The sequence below is a fragment of the Tachypleus tridentatus genome, chromosome 6, assembly GCF_004210375.1.
Source record: "Tachypleus tridentatus isolate NWPU-2018 chromosome 6, ASM421037v1, whole genome shotgun sequence".
Lineage (NCBI taxonomy): Eukaryota > Metazoa > Arthropoda > Merostomata > Xiphosura > Limulidae > Tachypleus > Tachypleus tridentatus.
This window is the reverse complement of record NC_134830.1, coordinates 54,317,471-54,342,636: the sequence shown is the minus strand read 5'-3', so window position 1 is coordinate 54,342,636 and position 25,166 is coordinate 54,317,471. Positions and strand designations below refer to the sequence as shown.

General features: G+C 36.3%; 1 protein-coding gene across 1 annotated transcript in view; it reads right to left on the bottom strand.

Annotated features, from left to right (window-relative positions):
- The window catches only part of LOC143252541 (uncharacterized), a 28,410-nt gene extending 6,784 nt beyond the window's left edge, over positions 1–21,626 (bottom strand). The window contains exons 1-5 of the mRNA XM_076504841.1: positions 20,461–21,626; positions 12,000–12,199; positions 7,665–7,952; positions 2,517–2,717; positions 1,241–1,519 (exon numbers count right to left, since the gene is read on the bottom strand). Coding sequence (XP_076360956.1) covers positions 1,241–1,519; positions 2,517–2,717; positions 7,665–7,952; positions 12,000–12,199; positions 20,461–20,741 — 1,249 coding nt within the window. The 5' untranslated portion in view covers positions 20,742–21,626. The remainder of the gene's footprint in view (positions 1–1,240; positions 1,520–2,516; positions 2,718–7,664; positions 7,953–11,999; positions 12,200–20,460) is intronic.
- Between the last annotated feature and the right edge of the window lie 3,540 nt (positions 21,627–25,166).

Sequence of the window (25,166 nt, the reverse complement as noted above, 5' to 3'; positions counted from 1 at the left end):
TATGGTTTGATTAGTCCAACTAATCAACCAATTAGCTTTGGTACTGTGTTGTGCGTTATATATAGTGAAAGTCCTCCAGTGGCACAGAGGTACGTCTGCGGACTCACACCGCTTAAAACCTGGTTTTGATACCCTTAGTGGACATGGTACAGATAGCCCATTGTATAGCTTTGTGCTTAATTCTAAACAAATAAACTTATAGTAAAGCCACATCGGGCTATCTGCCACGCTCACGAGGGGGATAGATCCCTTTCTTTTAGCGATGTAAATCTAAAGACGGACGCCGTCCCTAGTATTGCTTAGTACTAAAGCAGGTATTCAAGGGTTAATCACACCTTATCTAGATTGTGTTCCGTGTCATGTGCTGGTCTTGCAATTATTTCTATCATCGTCCATTGAACTTGGTCTGATGGCCAGTTTCCATTGTAAAAACCTTCTGAGAGTACGACAAGATAGAAAACCCACCAAATATAATAAAAGCTCATTCGATATACACCAAAATGTTGGATGAATATTACAATATCTTCAGCCATTTTTCTCGTGAAAACATGTAGTAGCTTGTAAGCTTATGGTTTGTGAACGTTTTTAAACTTCAAGTTATCGCTTGTTATCTGGTTTACAGTATTATGCTCAGCGTCATCCTAATGGCCTTTATTTTTTAGTTTGGATGGAAGGGGTCGAAAGGTTCTCTTTCCGTAACTATAACCTCAATTTTGTATAGGAAAATCTTGCTTCTAATTGACTTGGAGTGTTGTATCAGACCTATTTCCTCAGCTGAATAATGAACCCCCTTATATCATTTAGTATTTTACTGACCTGTATTGTCCTTCAGAGGTTCTACGTATTCTCGCTGTCTATCTCTATACATATATAAAATTCAACCAGGAGCATTATATTTCTTATTCATACTCAAGCTTTCGTGTAACTGTGCCAACACAAACGGTTTCTTTAAGTGTAACAATAACAAATGTTTATCACACTCATTTCTTTAAAAACAAACTTCCCACACATCGTGTTATTCTCGCTGTTTATCTTTCTAACAAACTGATGTAGAAAACATCACTTAAAGATTTAATTTAAACACTTCAGACAACTTTCACGTTCGACACAAACACGCACAAGATAAATTAGCAGCCACACAGTAAAATATACAAGTTGTCATAAAACAAAATTTACATAATTTTTATTTCAATAATTTAGGAATAAAATATTCCAAAAATCTTCTTTAAAACGTACGTACTTGGTAGGGGATGTTGGACTTCACTGACGTTACAGTCTTGGTAAATATCAGGTTTCTTGGTCTCTTCTTCAGCAACCAGTTGTTTGCTTACCGAACGGGATGTTGATGGACGATATTTAAAGATATTTAACTCGGGGGATGCTTCAACTGTTTGCAGATCTAAGGTGGGAAAAATTTCCTCTTCGAACACGGCAGAACCGTTTGTTCCCACATCCGGATTTAACCCTTCGATGTAGGGAAAAGGAGACTGGAGCGACGTTGTGTTGGTGGAAAGAAGTCCTGAAAATTATCCAAGATGGATTCATTAGAAATATCAAGATTTCTGTGAACATTAAGTGATCAAACTATTGAAAGGAAAAGGCGTCATGGAAGAGCGTTTGGTTTTGTTCTAAACCTCTATTCGCTGTCATGATAACAACCATAAATACAGAAGAAGATCACAGCCAGTAAGAAGAATTTTGTAATCCGTTTTGAATTTCTCAGGTGATGGACAATCAGCCTTAGCAAACTACGTTTATCATATATTGATTTATTAGAAAATCTCTTCTGGTATAAATGAGTTCTGAGAACGTACTTCATTGAAACTTGTAAACGTTAATTTTTATACGTGTATTCTTATAGCGAAGCCACATAAGGCTATTTACTGTGTTTACCGAGGGAAATCGAACCCTTAATTTTAGCGTTGGAAATCTAAAAATTTACTTCTGTCCCACCGGAGGACAAATAAATTCAAACTGTTTGAAAATAGGAACACGAAACATTTCTGTTCAGAAGTCACACAGCTTAACAAAATACATTTTGTAAGGGAAATTAGGTTCTATATAAGCGAAAGATTTTACTAAGTTCAGACGTAAAACCCGGGGTTCAATTCCTACCGGTAAACAGAATGCAAATAACATATTGTGTAGCTTTGCACCAAGAAAAGAACAAACACTTGGATTGTTTTATGTCTTAACAGTGACCTTTCAGCGGTAAGATATAGTAATTTTAGTTACCGATTTTCATACTTGTCACAAAATTCTTGGATTGCATGAACATAATTCGTCTCTGAGGGGCTTTATTAGTGCCCCCCGCTAGTACAGCGGTAAGTCTCCGGATTTACAACGCGAAAATCAGGGGTTCAATTTCCCTCGGTGGGCTCAGCAGATAGCCCGATGTGGCTTTGCTATAAGAAAAACACAAACACACACGCTTTACTAGTAATTTATTGGAGCTTATGGAAAGTAAAAATAAATCTTTAAGTTTGATAGAAGACCAAATTCACTCTTTCACTCACCTTCTTCATCAGTGCAGTTTATATTTACAAAGAACGAGTTTGGATTGTGCCGTCTTTCGTAGGAATCTTCAACTTCAATTTTGAAACCGTAGTTCAAGTTTGGCATTTTTGACCAGATTCGAAAGAAATAAGTAACATCAAAGTTAATCCATCCTCGATAATTAGCTGCAATTATTCGGGAGTACAAATACGACTTGTTATCTAAAAATAAAAAAGAAGGACATAAATGGAGTGTATTCACATTGGTAACACTAACTCATCAAGGAAGTAAATATAAGAGATTTCCATATTTTGAGAGATGAGGAAAATCATAGATATTTATACGTGATGTTTTCAAAACTTTCAAACACATCAATATTAAAACATCTTAGAATGCCAAACTCATTTACATTTTAGAAGCAATTCTACTAAGTCGTTTGTATTTCAAATTGTTAAGAATATATAACCTTAAAAATAGCACGTGCTCGTCACAAGTAGAAGTGCTCGTCACAAGTAGTATAGACTTATTTGAAGTAGAAGTAGAGAACAGTTTTATAATAGTGTTTTATTGTTAAAAGAAAGTAGCACAATTGTTTTAATGTTTATAGCAAATTAATCTATGTATTGTTTTTGTTTTGTCATGGCTTATATTACCCTAAATGAATAGATTATTCTTTTTTTTTTTTCATATAATATTTTGACTCCGCCATCTTGTTTCATTGACAGATATATTTTGATAAATTTAAGGTGCTTTCTTTGCCAGTCCAACGCGTGTTCGATAAATAATAGTATATAACGAATAACGACATATTTAATGAGCTCAGAACGTTTGTTTTTTAATTTTGCGCAAAAATATGCCCAGGCTATTTGCACTAGCCGTTCCTAACTTAGCAGTGTGAGACTAGACGGAAGGCAGCTAGTCCTCTTTTACCAGCGAATAGTGGGAGTGGCTGTCACATTATAACTCCCCCATGGCTGAAATGGCGAGCACGTGTGGTGCGACGCGGATTCAAACCCGCCATCCTCAGATTACATGTCGAGTGCTTTAACCACTTGCCCAACTCAGAACCTACACATTTCACTTACAACAAGTTCTTACAGTAAAGACAAAGCATAACTTAAAAATTATTACCTGAATAATGTTAGATAGGCATTCACGTATTACGACAAACACTTGAAGGTTCAGTTCTTAACCTCCATATTAAACTTACCTTTGAGCCTATTTTCATATTTACAGTTATAACACTAGTGTTATTTCTACTTATTAAAACTTCTTTTTGGTTATTTTAGGTTAAATAAATATCAAAGACTGAAAGGGTAAAGGGTAAAATAAGCAAGAGTAAGGCAGACAAATTTGTATCACATTAAGTGCAACCTGGTAGCTACAATATGACGTGTGTGTTTTCTTATAACAAAGTCACATCTGGCTACCTGCTGAGTCCTAATATGACGTAGTTTTATTATAACATCATAACATCTGGCAAATTCAAAATACGTTTTTTGTTTGGCCTTTTTTTTTTACAATAAACGTAGTTAAATATACAATGATTAATCACCTAAGAACGAAACAACAAAAAACCGAAAACGTGATAATATTTGTATTTTAAAATATACTGTAACTGCGACGTTGTAAAAAAAATTCTTTACAATCGATATCAAACTGAGAGAAGAGACCAAACAATTACCGTCCAGGTCAGGTCTCCCAGGATGGAGCCACTGAAAAATACGAGAACAAAACAACTAGATTAGTTCTGTTCAGATTATTCGTTAAGATACTTAATACATATAATATATTAATTCTAACATTTTTCTTTTTTTTATTATGCAGATCGTTTTGTAAAAGCTAGCTTAACATATAGATTTCAGCAGAATATCCTAAGTTTGCCGCACCTTGTGGGATATTGTTGGTATTACGGCGGAAAATATCTCTTGAACGTGAGGAACTGAACTAAAGCATCATTGTACGCCAATCGTTATGTTTTTACTATTGTTATTGTAGGTTTATGATATTACATGGGTCGAGTGAGGCTCAGTGACTAGCGTGTCGAAGAGTGAATCCGAAGTTCAGTAGTACATGTCTCATTACCACGAAAAAAACATGCACCGCTCTTTGTGGCCAGAGATTCATTATATGTATAACGGTAAAAAACCCGCCATTCGATTATACAGGGTGTTCGGAAAGTCACTGAGCAGTTTTGTAATCATATGTCTATTCAGTCTATTTCAAGCCAGCAACTGATAGCAGTGTTTAGAAACAAAATAAGAAGGATCCATGCCTGTATTGATGCCAACGGGGGTCACTTTCAACATTGTTTATAATTGTCATTCATATTTACCTCCTGTATTCTATACTGAAACATGTCTGAAACAAGCTTTGTTTAATATTCAGTCACGAAACTGGCATTTCAAACTATTGATTAGACCAGTGTATTAAATTAGCTATATCAACTTACGGGCCAATTTCTACGTTATCTATGTATGTGTTTGTGTGTTTTCTTACAGCAAAGCCACATGGGCTATCTGCTGAGTACACCGAGGGGAAACGAATCCTTGATTTTAGCGTTGTAAATCCGTAGAATTACCGCTGTACCAGCAGGCGCACTTAATCTATGTAGGTTACTTGGTTTGATTAGAAGTTAATGATCAAATAACACTTGAGAATTACTCAGATGAAGACTACAGTTTTGGCAGAGTCGGATTAAGGGTCAGACGGGCCCATTATGATCGTGTTGAAAAACTAAGATAAATAAATAAAGCTAAATCTCATAACGGGTATTTTTCTTTCGCCACAGTAGCCTTAAAATACCTTTTAATGTTGGTAAGACGCGTTTGCCGCCGTTGTCACATTTATTGGGTCAATAGCAGTAATTTTTTAGAACCCCCAGCAAATATGTTGATATAACTGACATACATTTCGGCCAAAAAACTACGGAGAAAACACACTTCTTGTTTCACCAAAGGATTAACTATAGACCGCTTGACATACACTTTTTTGAAAGTGAGTTTTAAAGTGTCAACTGTTGAAGCCGGTTAAATTCTTTTCACATGCTCTTACTGGGAGGAAGTGGTAAGTGTTACGCGTCTCGTGAGACAGATGATGCAACGGAAGTGATAGCTCGCACCTTCCCACATCATCAAGGCCAACAAAAGAAAATCGAAACAATCAAGCACGTGGGCTTTTTAACAGATAACTTTTTAACTTGGCACGAAATTCAATGTCAAGGTCATGTGTGTCATCACTTAACTTAAAATTCCAGCTCCGACAACAACAATTGACTAGAATAGAATAACAAACATAAAGCATTCTATCTATGTATTGTTACGCGTTTTAACTTATACCAGGCGAGTTTTCAGTTTATTTTGTTACGTATTATAATTTATCTCGGACGTGTCTCCGATTTATTACGTATGTTAACACATTACGAAATAATCAGAAATTTTTATTTTAATTTAGAAGTTAATTGAATGTCAATGTGTATCAGATGTATGATCTTTGCCAACAAGATTGATACACAACTTTCTTTCTTAACACAAATATATTTTAATATATAAACATCAATACAATGTATAGTAACGATTATTACAACTAATGTTTCATGTACAAAAGTTTTACAAACAATACTGAGTCTTTTCTCTCGTCTAGAACTGAATATTTTATTGACGGTTCACGCCAAACGAATTAATTCTATGTTGATATAGGTACAGTTTACGTAACTGATACGCTATATCTCACGCGAGTTTCGCACAGACAAAGATACGTAATGTCCTCGTAGAAATGTTTGTTTGTTTGTTTATTAATTTTGCGCAAAACTGCATGAGGGCTATCTGCGATAGCCGTCTCTAATTTTGCAACGTAAGATTAGAGGGAAGGCAGCTAGTCATCAACTCTTGAGCTACTCTTTTACCAACAAGAAGTGAGATTGACTGTCACATTATAACACCCCCATGGCTGTAATGGTGAGCATGTGTAGTGCGACGGGGATTCGAACCAGCGACCCTCAGATTACGAGTGGAGTGCCAGCCGGGCCTATGATGGGTGAGTTCGTTAATATTTATCTCAGACTATCGTTATCGCAGTTCTAAATTATAAGTTCTTTTTTCTTTACGTTTCAGTTTATTCAACGACTTTTAGTTTTGTAAATAAAACATGTTTACAAGTGTTACAAAAACAGCATAGAATGTGAGATAAAATAATGGTTGTTGTTTTGAATTAAGCACAAAGCTACACAATGTGCTATCTATGCTCTCTCCACCACGGGTATCGAAACCCGTTTTTTAGCGTTGTAAGTCTGCAGACATACCGCTGAGCCACTGGGGGGCTTTAAAGGAAAAGCATGTTTAGTACGAGGAGGATTCGAACTCGCGACCCTCAGATAATGAATCGAGTGCCTTAACCACCTGGCCATGCAAAATAAGAGAAACTTATTCGTTTGTTAAGCACAAGGCTAAACAATGGATTATTTTGGTCTGTCCAATGTGGGGATCGAAACCAGATTTTAACACTATATGTCGTCAGACTTTCCCCTGAATTTCTGAGTGGGGGCATTTTGGACCCAAAAATACATTTCTGCTAACACATTTGACGCTCTAATCTGAAAATTGTGATTGCGTGTCAGAATAACGTGATAGGAAGGAATGCCTAAAAATACAAAAAAAAATATTTTAATAAAACAAACACGATAAAAAACTGAGCATGCGACTAAAAGGAATGACGTCAAATTGGCGGCTAAACTGGTAGCCACACTTACAGGTTTGATAAGATTTAACACAAATATTCATTCATTAATACTTAATCTGCATATTTCGTCTCACCCATCATAATCATGGTCCAAGTTGATTTAATTTATTTAAGTCACGCCATCACTCCTTTTCCAGCCTCACTTTACTTTTCACCCCTAATGTGTTTTTGATTAGATTGAAAACAAGCGTATAATGCATACGATTCATTCAAACCAATACTTTTGATATATAGTAAAAGAAATGAATCGGAAAGCGTCACGCCTGCAAAATGAATATCAAATTGTTGAAATGTTGTTACAAAATAAACTTAGTCTGTCCTGAGAAGGCTTGATCTCCCTGTGACCACCTAACAGACAACCTACTGAGCAAACAACCAAAGAAAATGGCAAGAAATAGGCTAATTTCCTAAGTGTGGAATGTTTTTCTTACCTTCTCTGGAGATATTGGTAAGTGGTCTTCTGTACCAGTAGAGAGAAACTGTGAGGCCTGTATTCCCCACGGTGAGCCTTGGAGGCCTGAAAAGCTTAAGTGGACAAGGAGGTAGAGTAAGGTTTTGTTTTAAGTCTTCAGGCTGTAAGTCTCTGTCTTTGTAAAGCCGAAGCTTGGCTAGTTTAACCTTTGAGTGTGAGGTAGTTGGCTTGGAGTTAACGTTATAGTACACATTAAAAGTTGTAGGGTCATTCCACAAATCGCTATCAACACTCTCTGGTAATGAACCTAAAAACAAACAAACAAACAACAATGTCGTTCATTCAAAACACAATATATGACTTTGGTTTGCTTTTTTATTCCACGAAAGAACAGACTAGCAACCAAAATGACACATTAACAAAGATGGAGAACCGTTTCTCTAGAACAGTGTCCCCAAAAGTGAGAGCCGCCTTTTTTCCAAAAATTTCTGTAAAAATCTGTAATTTATATTTTTGTCTTGATTCCAAAAACATCGCATGAACCATCATTTTAATTACTATCACTGGTGTAGAACACAAATAACTTTTTTTTTACTATAACAAAATTGTAAGCAAACCGACTTTCATTCAACTGTTAATTAGAAAGTTTTTTCTAATATATGTATATAATAAATTTTAAATCCATTTTATGTTAATTTATTGCTAAAAACTTTCGGGCGATTTTCTTTGCCTATCTAAGCAGTTATTTAAGTAAATAAGCCATAACACAGTAGCCTCTTTGGCGAAATGAAACTTGATATAGTTGAATGCTAAATGATTAAACTTAACCTACCTTTCTTTGTTTCACCTAAAACCGTAATTTTACTATCGAACTGCAGTCTCATATTTTAAATGATGTATAAAATAGCAAAACAAATTTTTCGAAAACACTTGAAAAATAAGACCGGTAACTGAAACCAACCGAGTCACAACAATTAAAAAACAAAACACAAAACTAAACATATATTTGTATGTGTAGTGGTTCTTTGAAAAAACCTTTAATTGCAATTTTCGCAACAACTTTTCTGTTACATTTCGTGATGGAACTTTTTATGACATGAAATTGTTTTCATAAATTCGACCAAGTTTGTGTGGTCAGCCATAAAACTAAATACCGCGTGTAATTCTCAGATTGCAACATTACAAGACAGCTTAACGACGTACCTATTGCCACACCTTTCTGCTGCCCGGTGGTAATCTAGAAAGCTTATGACGGTACAGTTCGCGATTCAATCCCTGCAATGGGCACAGAAAATACAGCCTCATTTTGTGGCTTTTTAATAAAGAAATAAATCTTACTGAGACTTTCTCTTGGACTAGTATAATCATGTTTTAGATGGTTAGAGAGAAACCAATACGAATACCGCTTCACCCATCTGCTCAAGTAATTCCTTTTGGCACGTTCCAGCATGGCCAGGAGGTTAAGGCACACGACTCGTAAGCTGATGGTCGCAGGTTCGAATTCCCGTCACACCAAACATGCTCGCCCTTTCAGCCATGGGGGCGTTATAAGGTTTCGGTCAATCCCACTAAAAGAGTAGCCCAAGAGTTGGCGGTGGGTGGTGATGACTAGCTGCCTTCCCTCTAGTCTTACACTGCTAATTAGGGACGGCTAGCGCAGATAGCCCTCGTGTAGACTTGCGCGAAATTAAAAAAACAAGCCAAACCTTTTGACACTTTCTTCTAATATTACTTTGCAAATATAAAATGCATCTTTACGACCTTTCTGGTTAGGCCTGGCATGGCCTAGCGCGTTAAGGCGTGCGCTTCGTAATCTGAGGGTCGTGGGTTCGTGCCCGAATCGCACCAAACATGCTCGCCCTCCCAGCCGTAGGGGCGTTATAATGTGACGGTCAATCCCACTATTCGTTGGTAAAAGAGTAGCCCAAGAGTTGGCGGTGGGTGGTGATGACTAGCTGCCTTCCCTCTAGTCTTACACTGCTAATTAGGGACGGCTAGCGCAGATAGCCCTCGTGTAGACTTGCGCGAAATTAAAAAACAAGCCAAACCTTTTGACACTTTCTTCTAATATTACTTTGCAAATATAAAATGCATCTTTACGACCTTTCTGGTTAGGCCTGGCATGGCCTAGCGCGTTAAGGCGTGCGCTTCGTAATCTGAGGGTCGTGGGTTCGTGCCCGAATCGCACCAAACATGCTCGCCCTCTCAGCCGTAGGGGCGTTATAATGTGACGGTCAATCCCACTATTCGTTGGTAAAAGAGTAGCCCAAGAGTTGGCGGTGGGTGGTGATGACTAGCTGCCTTCCCTCTAGTCTTACACTGCTAAATTATGGACGGCTAGCACAGATAGCCCTCGAGTAGCTTTGTGCGAAATTCCAAAACAAACAAACCTTTCTAGTTAATTTTGGAATACGGTTCAATAAATATCCATCAGTCTTGGAATCTACATCCTATACATTTTCGAATACTTTACTAGTAAACAAAGCGATGGATTAACAAAAGGTCTTTTCTAACAAGTAGAAATGTTTGCTAAAGTTCCTGACCAACTGACTTTTAAAAAATAAAGTTTAAGTAACACAACTTGGACAGTCACTAAAAAACTCCATAAACCAACATAAAGCGTAGTAGCAATGCGACAAATGTTCGTAAGCATGGAATGAGGACAATTATTTGTTTGTTGTTAAGCGCAAAGCTACACAACGGACTATTAGGGCTCTGCACACTACGAGTATCGAAACCCTGGCTTCTTTAGTGTCGTTAAACCTCAGGTGCATCATTGAGTCAGCAGGGGGCGAATGGGGACGAGTCCCACTATTATAAAGTCAGCCCATTGGTTGTTTGAAATATGATAATTAGGTTTTTTTATACGATATAGTGGTAGCTCATGAAACATGTAGTAAAACATCATAAACATATTAGTCTGTTTATATATATATATTTTTTAATTTCGTGCAAAGCTACACGAGGGCTATCTGCGCTAGTCGTCCCTAATTTAGCAGTATAAGACTAGATGAAAGGCAGCTAGTCATCATCACCCACCGCCAACTTTTGGGCTACTTTTTACCAACAAATAGTGGGATTGACCGTAACATTATAACGCCCTCACGGCTGAAGAGGCGAGAATGTTTGGTGTAACGGGGATTCGAACCCGCGACCTTCAGCTTACGAGTCGTGTGCCTTAACCTCCTGGCCACGTATTTGTTTATTATTGAGCCCAAAGCTACAAATGGTCTATCTGTGCTATGCCCACCATAGGTATCGAGACCTGGTTTTATTGTTACAAGCCTTCAGATGTCACGTTATACTAGTGAGAGGGCGTAATACAACAGTCAGGAACAACAAATTAGAGAAAATATAGATCGAATTGGAACATTTTTGTTGAAAGATGTGATGTTTAATTATGTCACAGAAGTATAGAAAAGCTCAATAACATTTTAGCATTAACTTGTAAAAACAATAGGTGATAACAACGGTATTATTAGGTTAAATATCACACACGTTTATCAAACCTTAGCTGTGTTGAGACAGATCTATATTATTAAAGTTTGGATTTTAAATACTGAGTAAGGTTAAAGAAAACTCTATATCAATGTTAACGACAATGTTTTTTTTTTTTTAAAGTTCTCAATGTCCTTCTAAGGTAGCTGAGATAACAACTAAGAGTTGTATGTTTTTGACCCAGTCATGGTTAAAAAAAGGTCTGAAGTCCCTTTGAACGTTCACAATGCATTTCTAACATATGTTAAGAAACGATTGAAAGTCATGAGTTTTTGACCTAGTAATAGTTAAAAAAGACTTTAATTTTCCTTCAAAATATCTTAATTAACGACCTTTTGGAAAAAGTCATGTTTTTTTAACTAGTTGTGGTTAAAAATTAAATATTGACAGCTTTATTCCCGCACTTTCCGAAGCCAAGAATAGTTTAAAAAATTACATAAGCTTGTACAAATAACGTATTTCTTTATCAATACGAGATTCTTTAGAGATCGACAAATATAACAGAAACCTATGTTATTAGTTTACTTCCTCTAGTCTGATATCATGTGTTTTAGGCCAGGTGGGCTAGGTGTTCGACTTGCAATCTCAGGCTCGCGGGTTCGAATCTCCGTCGCACCAAAACAGCTCGCTCCTTTACCCTTGGGGGCGTTATAATATAACGGTCAATCCCACTATTCGTTGGTAAAAGAGTAGCCTAAGAGTTGGCGATGGGTGTTGAAGACTAGCTGCCTTTCCTCTAGTCTTACACGGTTAAATTACGGACGGCTAGCTCAGATAGCCCTCGAGTAGCTTTGTGTGAAATTAAAAAAAACACAAAGAAATTATGTGTTTTTTAGGTAAATTCATAGATACTCACAGGAGGGGTAAAAACTCTGAAATTTTTCGAGAAACATGGAGTTTTTTTCAGAGTGAGTTTTGTTAATTCTTTTCAGAACATCTGAGAAACGTCGGGGAAGCCTGTTCGAGAGTATCGACGGTGAAATGTTTGGTTCTCGTGACATTCCAACACCACGAAGTATGCGATTCTTGATTCTCTTCAGCCATTCTTGTCTTACCCTGAAAATAAACCAGAAATCACCTTAGTTAAAAGATGCCTTATTGATTCTCACGGAGAAAAAATCAACATTTAAAGTTTGACAACATTTAATTACAATACGAATAAACCTCATTAAATATTTTCTCTGTCAGGCGCATTACTGGGTTAAAACCATAACTAACTCCAAAAGTCTATAAAGAGAGTAATAGCAGTGTGTCTTCTAAGTTACAATTGACTTACACCGAACTTTTGACATATTTAATGTGGTATTCTTTCTACCACAGTTACAAAAGTGTCCCCTCATAGCATAGAAGCAGAAAGGAGAGCGGCTTATTCCCTAAGAAATTCTGGGATTTTCATTCGAAACATATGTTTTGAATATGATATAACATACAATTACCTGCTGTTATTAGAATTAGTATAGTTGAAAATATATTATTGTCTTTTTCACTATTTATGAGTCTTATAATTAAATATGTAAATATTACGTGTAGCGTCTCATTGGGAAAATATTGCATAGCTACAGCAATAGACGAATTTGTCGAATAGACAATGTGTTTCAGTGATAAATCAAGTGAATTATATGGATCCGAGACTTGAAGATGAGAGAACATAGAGGACTGTGAAGTAATTGCTACACCTGGTCTTGTGAAGATCAGGTGTTTTGTTATTCAACCTGAGATATTGATGGTAACTTTGGAAATGTGTTTAGCAACCTGCAGTTAGTGACAAATGTATTGAGTTTAGTTGTAATATTATGAAGTTACAAAACGGTTATTTGTGGGAAAACAGATGTATTTCTATACAGCGTTTCGTTTCGAACAGTGAGAATGATCGCTTACCATGTTTAAGGTACAAATACATCAGTATTGCAAATACAAGCAACCAAAATGATTGCACGAATTTGCAATTTAAGTTAACTTGGTACCATATTTTAATTTCGGCTCAACACAATAGTTCAGATTTAATAATGGTAATGCTTAACACCACAATGTAACTCTGGATCAAAACAATAGTTCAGATTTAATAATGGTAATACTTGAAACCACAATGTAACTCTGGATCAAAACAATAGTTCAGATTTAATAATGGTAATACTTGACACCACAATGTAAATCCGGATCAAGACAATAGTTCAGATTTAATAATGGTAATACTTGACACCACAATGTAACTCCGGATCAAAACAATAGTTCAGATTTGATAATGGTAATACTTGACACCACAATGTAACTCTGGATCAAAACAATAGTTCAGATTTGATACTGGTAATACTTGACACCACAATGTAACTCCGGATCAAAACAATAGTTCAGATTTGATACTGGTAATACTTAACACCACAATGTAACTCTGGATCAAAACAATAGTTCAGATTTAATAATGGTAATACTTGACACCACAATGTAACTCTGGATCAAAACAATAGTTCAGATTTAATAATGGTAATACTTGAAACCACAATGTAACTCTGGATCAAAACAATAGTTCAGATTTAATAATGGTAATACTTGAAACCACAATGTAACTCTGGATCAAAACAGTAGTTCAGATTTAATAATGGTAATACTTGACACCACAATGTAACTCTCGATCAAAACAATAGTTCAGATTTAATAATGGTAATACTTGACACCACAATGTAACTCCGGATCAAAACAATAGTTCAGATTTAAAAATTGTAATAGTTGACACCACAATGTAACTCCGGATCAAAACAATAGTTCAGATTTAATAATGGTAATACTTGACACCACGATGTAATTTTGGCTCACCTCAACAGTTCACATTTAATCCTGGAAATATTTAACACTGCAGTGTAACTCTAGCTCAAAACAATAATTCAGATTTAATCCTGGCAATATTTGACACCACAATGTAACTCCGATTCAAAACAGTAGCTCAGATTTAATCCTGGTAACACTTGATACTACAATGTAACCCCGGCTCAACACAATAGTTCAAATTTAATACTGGCAGTACATAACACCACAATGTAAATCTGGAAAATCCGATAATTAAATCCAGAGAACGATGAAGAGCCCATCAATGTAAAAAAAAAAAAAAACGTTTTGAAGTATATTTGAAAACGTTGTCTGGCATTTCAGTAAACAAACTTAGCACTGATATTAAATAGCCAGATCTAAATTGTACCAAAAAACGATAATATTTTAGCAACTAATTATTGGGTTTGAAAAACGTTATCTGTAAGTTTTACATATTTATTCACACAACAACCAGCTTTTGAGTTTCTAAGAAAAACTGCCAATGGACCTATTCACTCAAGATAGTTGGCTTTAGAAATACTAGGCTTCCATAACTTGATATTTTTGTTTAATCATGTGGTTAACTAGTAAACGTTTTCTTTATAATCTGGTTAATTAGTGTGTCTATGTGTTTCTACTTCAGCACACTCATTACACAGGATTGCATGGATTGGATTTCCAGCGATTAAATGACATGGCAGTAACCTTAGCCTTGTTGAATTATCAGAAAATTTCTATTTTTTTTTACATTTTTCATTCAACATCGTAGAAGTCGTTGCTTAATTTCCGAAGAGCAGCGACACATCCGCTCCGAGAATGGCAACTCTCAGGCCTATAATAGAAGTTTACGCTCGTAACACGAACAAGAAGCAATTTTTGGGTCGAGAGCGGTGCCTTTGATGTAACGTAGAGCTTTTATAATTTGAGAAAAGCTAAATTTAAGCGCGAACGTTAGTCTGCCCAAGTCCGTCTAACAAAAACGCCAACAAACAGAACCTGAACCGACGCGTTTACAACGTTAGGTGGAGAGCGCGTGTGATCCGCCATCAGATAACAGCGTTTCCTAGTAGAAGGCACTAGAAAAATGAGCCAATGATGCAAACGAGGACTTACGAGGAACGCTATCTGCCAGGTTTCTCGCTACTTCGTATCAACAAAATCTATCAGCGTTTAAAAACGTTACACGTGGAAGAAAATGTCTCGTGACATGTAGACAGACCGTATCAGTCAGATACTCCCTGCTTAATAAACCAGTATACTTGGAACAGCTATAAAAGGTGTATGGGGTTATAAGGGCTTAAAACGGGCGGTATTTGCCAGCAGTTGTACTTTTCATTAATAAAACAACAACAACCAAAACGTGTGGTTATGTAGAAGGGTTTATTTGTTTGAATTTCGCGCAAAGCTACTCGAGGGCTATCTGCGCTAGCTGTCTCTAATTTTGCAGTGTAAGACTAGACGGAAGGCAGATAGTCATTACCACCCACAGCCAACTATTGGGCTACTCTTTTGCCAACGAATAGTGGGATTAATCGTCACATTATAACGCCCCCACGGCTGGGAGGGCGAGCATGTTTGGTGCGACCGGGATTCGAACCCGCGATCCTCGGATTACGAGTCGAACGCCTTAACACGCTTGGCCATGCCGGGCCCTATCTAATTCTTCAGACACATTAAGTATAAGATGATGTTATATGCAAGTGAATTTTGACATTTGGAATTATTGTATTTATTGGAAGGCTTGGAGGCTGGGGCGCTCGACTCGCAACCCGTATGAAACGGTTGAAATCCACGTCACCAAACATGTTTGTCTTTTTCAGCAGTGGTAATGTTATAATACAATGGTCAATCCCACTACATGTTAATAAAAGAGTAGCCCACGAGTTGGCGGTTGGTGATATTGACTAGCTGTTACCAGAAGTGCCCAACGGTTTTTCATAATCGTCAAAATTGTGAAGAATGTGTTAACATTTCTGCCACATGACAAAAAAAAAATTGTTTTATAGATACAGAGGGGTAACAAAGCACACATTAATGTTTTGAACAATTATTTATTTGTATTAATTAATTATATTGAAAATAATAGATGGTATAAGTAAAACATCAATTCGCCACATGTGGGGAGTGGCGACCGTGTTGGTAAATACCGTGGCACTAGTCTTTTTCTTCCTAGTGGCACAGCGGCATATCTGCGGACTTTTATTGCTAAAACCCGTGTTTCGATACCCGTGGTAGGCAAAGCACAGATAGCTTTATATGTACCTGTCTGCTTAATAACAAACAACAATAAATTATAGTCTATTACTGCTTAAATTAAATACGGCTAGTGCAGGTGTTCTTCGAGTAGCCTCTTCGCGAACTTCGAAACTCAACGAATCAAGTGAAAACGATAAAAGGAAATCTTTCATCACAATCTCGGTTGTAGTATCTATTTACCAGAATGGCCAGCTTTTGTGTTCTATAGTGTCCACTGTAGTTGGTGAGATGGAAAGTACCGTACTTAAAACTGATTAAAAACAGGAATATTGTTTTTTTTTAATTTCGCGCAAAGATACACGAGGGCTATCTGCGCTATCTGTCCTTAATTTAGCAGTGTGATACTAGATGGAAGGCTACTATTTATCACCACCTATCACCAACTTTTGGGCTACTCTTTTACCAACAAATAATGGGATTGACCGTCACATTATAACGCCCCCATGGCTGAAAGGGCGAGCATATTTGGTGTGACGGAGAATTGAACCCGTGACCTTCAGATTACGAGCCGAGTGCTTTAACTACCTGGCCATGCCGGGCCCTTGTTGGATGAGGTTGTTTTAAATTTCGCGCAAAGCTACACGAGGGCTATCTGCTCGAACTGTCTCTATTTTGTAGTGAAAGACTATAGGAAGGCAGCTAGTCATCACCACCCGCTGCCAATTTTTGAGCTACTTTTTTACTAACGAATAGTGGAATTAGCTGTAACATTATAACGCCCTCACGGCCGAAAGGGTGAGCACGTTTGGTGGGTCGTGGATTTGAATCCACGATATTCAGATTTTGAGTCAAATATACTAACAACCTGGCCATTCCGGCCCGGGTATGGGAGTGAAAAATATTTAAAAGATGTGGACCATCTTCAAAAATGGTCCCTCAAAAAAGCAAGTGCTATGTTGCCAATACTTGATAAGATTATTTATACAAGCAACCATGTTAACTGTTAATCAACCAGAAGAGTCTTGTTCTCGATAAATTATCAAAGTGTTAACTGTTTAAGCCCTTAACAAAAAAATTCTATCTTTCAGCCACGAGCACTTTATTTTTTGACCCAAATAGACCCAAAACTCGAGTGCTTTCGAATACTTCACTTTTATTCTTCATGATAACATACAAGAAAAGTGAACTATTCCAAACCGCTCGAGTTTTAGAATTTCTTTTAAAAAATATTGCAACTTTTGTGTATGATCCTGTGCGCTAATTTCTTAACCAGAAGTGATATTTAGGGAAACATTTGTTTTGCGAAAAGGTGCTAAAACTGTTAAAGCTATATTTTTTTTCTCCAAAAGACAACAAATTATTTTAGATCATTTTCGTCAGTGTTTCAACTCATTCTCTCCATTATAACTGTTCACGTGAGTCTAACGTAACATTCGCTAATACATTTCTAGAACTTTCATTGACATATTGATTATCTCACACACAGAAATAAAGCGTCAAGAACTGTATTCGTCTTTCTTTTTAATTTAATACGAAAACAAAGGCCTTTTATTTTTAAGCGCAAAGTCACATAACTGTCTGCTCTGTGCCTTTGACAGGTTTTTGAAATCGAATTTTTGTCTTTATAAGAACTCAATGGCTGTGACACCTGGAAGAAATAGGTTAAAATATTTAAAGTTTTCTTCGGGTCTGTAATGTATATAAGGCTTACATTACAATAATAACAGTGTGATTAGTCCCAATAACAGTATGGTTTATCTCAATAACAGTATGGTTTATCTCAATAACAGTATGGTTTATCCCAATAACAGTATGGTTTATCTCAATAACAGTATGGTTTATCCCAATAACAGTATGGTTTATCTCAATAACAGTATGGTTTATCTCAATAACAGTATGGTTTATCTCAATAACAGTATGATTCATTTCAATAACAGCACGATTAGTCTCAAGAACAGTATGATTTATCTCAACAACAGCATGATTCATCTCAATAACTGTATTATTGATCTCAATAACATCATCGTTAGTCTCAGTAACAGAATGATTAGTCTCAATAACAGCACGATTAGTCTCAAGAACAGCGTAGCATGATACATCTCAGTAACATCATGATTAGTCTCAATAACAGTATGATTAATCTCAATAGCATCATGATTAGCCTCAATAACAGTATGATTAGTTTCAAAAATAGTATGTTTAATCTCAATAACAGTATGATTAATCTCAATAGCATCATGATTATCCTCAATAACAGTATGATTAGTTTCAAAAATAGTATGTTTAATCTCAATAACAGTATGATTAATCTCAATAGCATCATGATTAGCCTCAATAACAGTATGATTAGTTTCAAAAATAGTATGTTTAATCTCAATAACATCATGATTAATCTCAATAACAGTATAATTAGCTTCGATAACATCATGATTAGTCTCAATAACAGTATGATTAGTCTAAATAACAACATGATTAGTCTCAATAACAGTATGATTAGTCTAATTAACAACATGATTAGTCTCAATAACAGTATGATTAGTCTAATTAACAACATGATTAGTCTCAATAACAGTATGATTAGTCTCAATAACAGTATGGTCATCTCAATAATAGTATCATTAGTCTCAATAACAGTGTGATTAGTCTCAATAACAGTATGGGTCATCTCAATAATAGTATCATTAGTCTCAATAACAGCATGATTCATTTTAATACCACATGATTTATCTTAATAACAGCACAGTTCTCCTTAGTACAAGCTCCCCAATACTGTGCTTGTTAGGCACATAATGTGGTCAGTCTAGCAATATCAACATTACGCACATGGTTAGTCCAAGGATACCTACACTGTATGCTAGTCAATCCAACAGTGCCTACATTACGTACAGGTTAGTCCAAAGATGACTACACTATGTACTTGTTAGTCCAACAATAGCTACACTTCGTAAGGGTCAGTCCAACAATACGTATAATATGTACAGATCAGCCAACAATACCTACACTATATATGGGTCAGTCCAACAGTACCTACAATATGTACGGGTCAGTCTCATTATGCTGCATCACGTGCTTATCGCTTCAACTATGGCTATAAAACGTGCTGCTAAGCCCATCAATACTTACATCATGTTTTGGTTAGTTCAATCACACCTACATCGCCAGAAACTGGGTTTTGGTACCAGTGACAAACAGAGCGAAGACAGCCTATTGTGTAGCCTTGGGCTTAACCACACACAAACAAGAATATCATTAACTGTCTATCCTCAAGCTTACCACTGGGAAATTAGGGACAGATACGTAAATAATTGAGTAGTTTATATAATATTCCCGATTTTTGAACAGACAAACAGTTCAAACGTTCAAATTTTTACAGCCCTCTATATTCTGAAACAGACTGTATTTCAGTCATTGTACAAACAGTTCAAACGTTCAAATTTTTACAGCCCTCTACATTTTGAAACAGACTGTATTTCAGTCATTATACAAGCAGTTTAAACGTTCAAATTCTTACAGCCCTCTACATTCTGAAACAGACTGTATTTCAGTCATTATACAAGCAGTGCAAACGTTCAAGTTCTTACAGCCCTCTATATTCTGAAACAGACTGTATTTCAGTCATTATACAAGCAGTTCAAACGTTCAAATTCTTACAGCCCTCTACATTTCGAAAAGGACTGTATTTCAGTCATTGTTGTTAGCTGGAACTTTGGAAATATTAAGTTTTTCATGCATGTGTATTTCTTTTCCTGTTAAATTTTCGTCATTTGAACAGATCACTTGAACGTAATTACAAGTTATGCTAGTAACGCAGAAAGCAAGACTTAAGAATAACCATGCAAATGAATTAGAATAATTAATAATAACCAGTTAGTCAAAGAGGAGCAGAGATATCACTAGTCTACCAGAATTCTTCTCAAAAACAACAAACATACAGGACATCACGTGCTTTTCTTGTAATTAGAAACAAGTTTGGATTAATAGCAACATTAGCTCGACCTTCTCATGTTTTCATAGCACCATAATTAGTCACGTATCTGAAATTAAGAAAAGTTTAAAACTATTCATGGTTCCAGACCTTTGACGTTCTGCAGTGTTTCTAGTTCGTATCAATTGTAATTTGATAAAATTTCTTCTAAGGATAGATCTGTCTTAACTACAAACTGTGTAGAAAGTTTCATTTGAGTTAAAAATATTTTCTGCCATAAATCCAATAATATCTTACCAATTTCAGCCAACTTAGGAGGTTTCGGTTAGTCCTAAGTCCTTATAGTAAACTAAAATGCAAACCTATTTTTATAATAAAAATACACAGGACTCACCTCTCACGTTTCTTCTTCTGTTTCATTAGAGCTACTTTCATCAGATCTGACAGAGTTGTGTTGGTCACTAATGTACGATTGTTGACCAGTGTTCCTCTTTGGATGCTAATTACTTCCGATTTGTTCACTTTTCTGATAGGAAAAGGTGTAGGAATTGTCATGTAGCTTAAATCTTTCGTGAAGAATCTATCAGCGAATGCTTGCAACGGCTGACCACAGCACCAACTGGTCAATGCAATCAGCAGACACAACTTGTAACAATTACTCTTGCAACCAAACATAATTTTTGGAATTCAAGAACAGGACTGTTCTTATTTTAAAAAAAAAACCTCCAAGTTTTGGTAATATTTATTAGTAAACAGAAATTCACTGAACGCTATAGTTACTAGATAACTCAAAATACAACGTGTTTTTCAATGTCTTTTTAGAAAGGTATTGCTTTGAGATATTTGTCTATATGCCAATGGGTCAGAACTCAGCGTTTTGAAGAATGGTTCTTTTGTTGAAACACCCAAGTCGATTTCAGCCATGAATATGTCCCAGAACCCGGTTGGTGCAACCAATAAACTCTTCCGACCTACCACTCCTAGTGTTTGACAAATTGGAAGGCGTCTCCCCCTTCTATCTGAGTCTAGGTGCACACATACACACTTACTGACACAGACACGTGGCTCTCCACACCTCAAATGTAGACGAATGAACTGAATGTTTTTTCCCTCTTCCTTATACTGACGCGTCACTTGTCCTACGGTAATCTGGGACTATTCTGGAACAGTTGAGTTAGTGGGTGTGTGAGAATGTAGCGCATATTAAATTCCTCTGAATAACAATCAACTAACCAAAGGTACGTTTGGAAGAAAGACACTTCCTGTATCTTCCATCTTCCGCTCTAGCAATTATTCTAAATATTTGCCCCAAAAATTGCCCGCGTGTCGAGAAAAGGAAGGACATTGGGAGGGCAGCCTTTTTCATTAGACGATTAGACAGAGTAAAGCGGAAACATTAGCGGGACGTCTAGACTCCCTCGTTATTAGAACTAGGCAGGACAAGGCACGAGGTTATATCAGTTGTGGTAAGGCCTAACGTCTTCGTGTGAAATATTTTATTGATGGTACAATGTAGGAGAAAACCAAAAATAGCCAGTGTTTCTACATATCGGTTTGTACCTTGATCCATTGAGTGATTTATTACCATATGGCAACGCTCGTAGCAAATTGTTTCTAATACAAAAACAATCATTTCTTGTATTATTAGAATTCTATATGTCACTTAATGCGTGAACTCGGAGAAACATCACATTACAAAAATGTTCGAGCCAGAAAAACCAAAAACAAACAATGTTTAGAGAGACAATGGTCTCTCATAAAAACACACATAAACGTAATCAAGAACTTTACCTTTGTTTCTTTGATTCACTCAACTTTAATATTGTGCATGGAGATAACATGCCACGTTTCTTGTTAAGCTACCCAATAGACTGTCTGTGCTCTATCCACTACAGATATCAGTTAAGTCATCAGGGTGTTAGGATGGCAAACGACGTTTCCACGTGTAACTTTGTAACATTGACAATTCGTGACATTTTGGTTTTTACACAACTAGTCAGAACATATGAATGAAAGTGTCCGAACTCTAATAAAATATTTTTATTACTTATCTTACTTCGTGTCTAACCTCTACCTTAGAATGTCAGTTTTTTAGATATTATCTTTCCGTCCTAGACAAATCTCTCAAACAAACCTTTCATTTACGAACTCGTACGATTCATTGTTTTATATCAATGTATTTGTTACTTTTTAAACTTCGAATTTCTGAAAAAAATGTTCTACGATTCACACCTAATCTCTCATGATTTCAACATAAAACAGGATTACTGAGATTTTTAAAAAAATGTTTCTATTTCGTTTTTATTTAATTTCGAACAAGGACCCGCAATAGTAACCTGCTTGTCGCGAGTTCGACTCCCGTCACCGAACATGATATGATTGACAGCCAATCCTATGATTCGTTAGTAAAGAAGTTAACGGTGGGTTTTGTTGGCTAGCTCCACTTTATCATTTCAGAATTAGGGACACTATGGCAGACGTCTCTTGAAATCCAATAATTAAACGAATTACTTCGAGATTTTCCACATTTAATTCCAACTTAATTTATTTCAACTTAATTTGAACTGATATATTTCATCGTAAATCGGGCACAAACATACCGTAAGATTAACTCGAGTTTTGAAACCAGTTGTCTGTCAAATGTTGCACAATTATCACCCTTATAGATACAAGAAAGAAGGAAAGGACGTTGGACAAAAATGTACAATATTTCTGTCTTTAAAGTTAGATTTTAATAAATATTCGTAGAGAAATCCCTCGACGAGACAGCGACAAGCTTAATGGCCTAAAACAGTAAACTTTGTTGTTCGGTTCCCCGCGGTGGATATAGCAGATAGCTGAATTTGGCTTTATTCTAAAAAACAAACTCACAGGAAAATTATGAAACCTCTGCTCTTAAAGTTCACCCAGGACATTAATCTTTAACTATTTTTAAACATCAATTAATGAAAGCACGTGTTTACCACATGTTTAATTACTACTGATAACTTCTGACTAAAAGCATATTAACTACACAGATCAAAACCTAACTTGTCCGCAAAAAATGCCAATTATTTAACATAAAATGAACAAACGCGCACTACTCAGTACACAAAAAAAGCTAAGCTTTTTAGAATCATTAGTTCGGCAACTTTGCTGTGAGCAACATTTCCAGCCATAATCTCAATGCTTACAAAGGTCAGCCAACCTATAAGGCTTAAGTGATCGCTAAATTTATATACTAAACTAAGACTGTTAAATAATTTTCGCAACTGTAAAAATATTAATAATGAAACCAAATAATACTATAAATTAATCTTAAAGAAAAACTGATCTTGCTACCCAAAAGACGGGTTCACCAATATGCAAACCTTGGAAATCTTTCTTATTACTAGTATTATATTACTAACTCTGGTGAAGTTGCTATGGCGAAACGTTGCTGAATATTATTATATTATAATTTGGAAAATATTTTTTTTCAGCCTGATTGCCAAAATGTCTCCAGTATGTATTACGAATTCTTAAAAACAGTAAAATCTGCATTATTGTTCATGACCAACGAAAAACAAAGTTTTAAATATATATTACAAATTCTGATAAACAAGAAATGGTTGGTTTTGTTTATTTTGAATTCCGCGCAAAGCAACACGAGGGCTATTTGCGTTGGCCGTTACTAATTTAGCAATGTAAGGCAGCTAGCCATCATCACCCACCGCCAACTCCTGGACTACTCTTTTACCAATGAATAGTGGGAATGACCGTCACTTTATAACGCCCCCACGGCTGAAAGGGCGTACAGGTTAGGCGCGATGGGGATTCAAACCCGCGACCCTCAGGTTACGAGTCGAACGCCTTAACCCACATCACCACGCCGGGCCCATGGACGAGGGGATTTAAAGAACCCATTTAATGTTATCTTTTATTCTAATACTCTTAATTTGCGTGGCCCGGTATGGCCAGGTGCTTAGGGCGCTCGACTCGCAATTTGAAGGTCGCAGATTTGAATTCCCGCCACATCAAACATGCTTGTTCTTTCAGCCTTGGGGACGTTATAATGTTACGATCAATCCCACTATTCGTTGGTAAAAGAGTAGCTCAAGAGTTGGCGGTGGGTGGTGATGACTAACTGCCTTCCCTCTAGTCTTACACTGCTAATTAGGGACGGCTAGTGCAGATAGCACTCGAGTAGCTTTGCGCGAAAATTCAAAACAAACAAAAAGGTGTATTTTAATGGAAGTGGCATTATTGGTATTATAAAAAAGTTGTACTTTAATGGAAGTGGCATTGTCAGTATTATAAAAAAAAAGTTGTATTGTTAGTATTATAAATAGGTGCGCTTTACTGGTAGAAGGTATTGTCAGTACTGTAAAAAGTTGTATTTTACTGAAAAAGGGTATTTTTTAATGACATAAACGGTCTTATTTGATAGAGACTTAGTGTATATATACAGGTTTCCCAAAACATGTTTCCCATACATACTTTGAATGGTTATAAATACAATGTTTTTAAAATATATCTAGGTTTCATAATCCAAGTTTAAGAAGACAAGTGTAGAGTCTTTTGAGTTATTGCAGGTGTTTGAATTGATGGCCGTTTTGATCCAGACACTGCTGATAACGCAAACATATGGAACTTCAAACTCCACGAATCATTTCATTTGGTATTTGGGTTCATTCTCTTTCAATTGCTGCTCTCATCTTATTGACTGTTGCAGGTGCTCCATCTTGTGGAAATAAAACTCTTCATCTCCAAATTGTTCTCAATGTGTGGCACAACAGATTCTTGTAGCAAGTTCAGATAAACGAGACTAGTGACTGTGTTTTCGAAAAAGAATGGTCCAGTTATGTCCAACGCTGATAATCCACACCACACTGTAATCCCTGATACGTTTACGTGGTGTTCAACCGTAACATTTGAGTTCTGAGGTGCTCAGTAGGAGCAATTGTGACGATTAACTGAACCATTTAACTTAAATGTGGCCTCATAGATTCAGACAATCTTGTTTGGAAACTGTGCATCCTTTGCAGATATTGTCAGGTACCACTCACAAAATTCAGTTCTCCAATCAGGATCATCTTCACTGAGAGCGTGGATTAATGCTGGAATAAAACTTTTCCAATG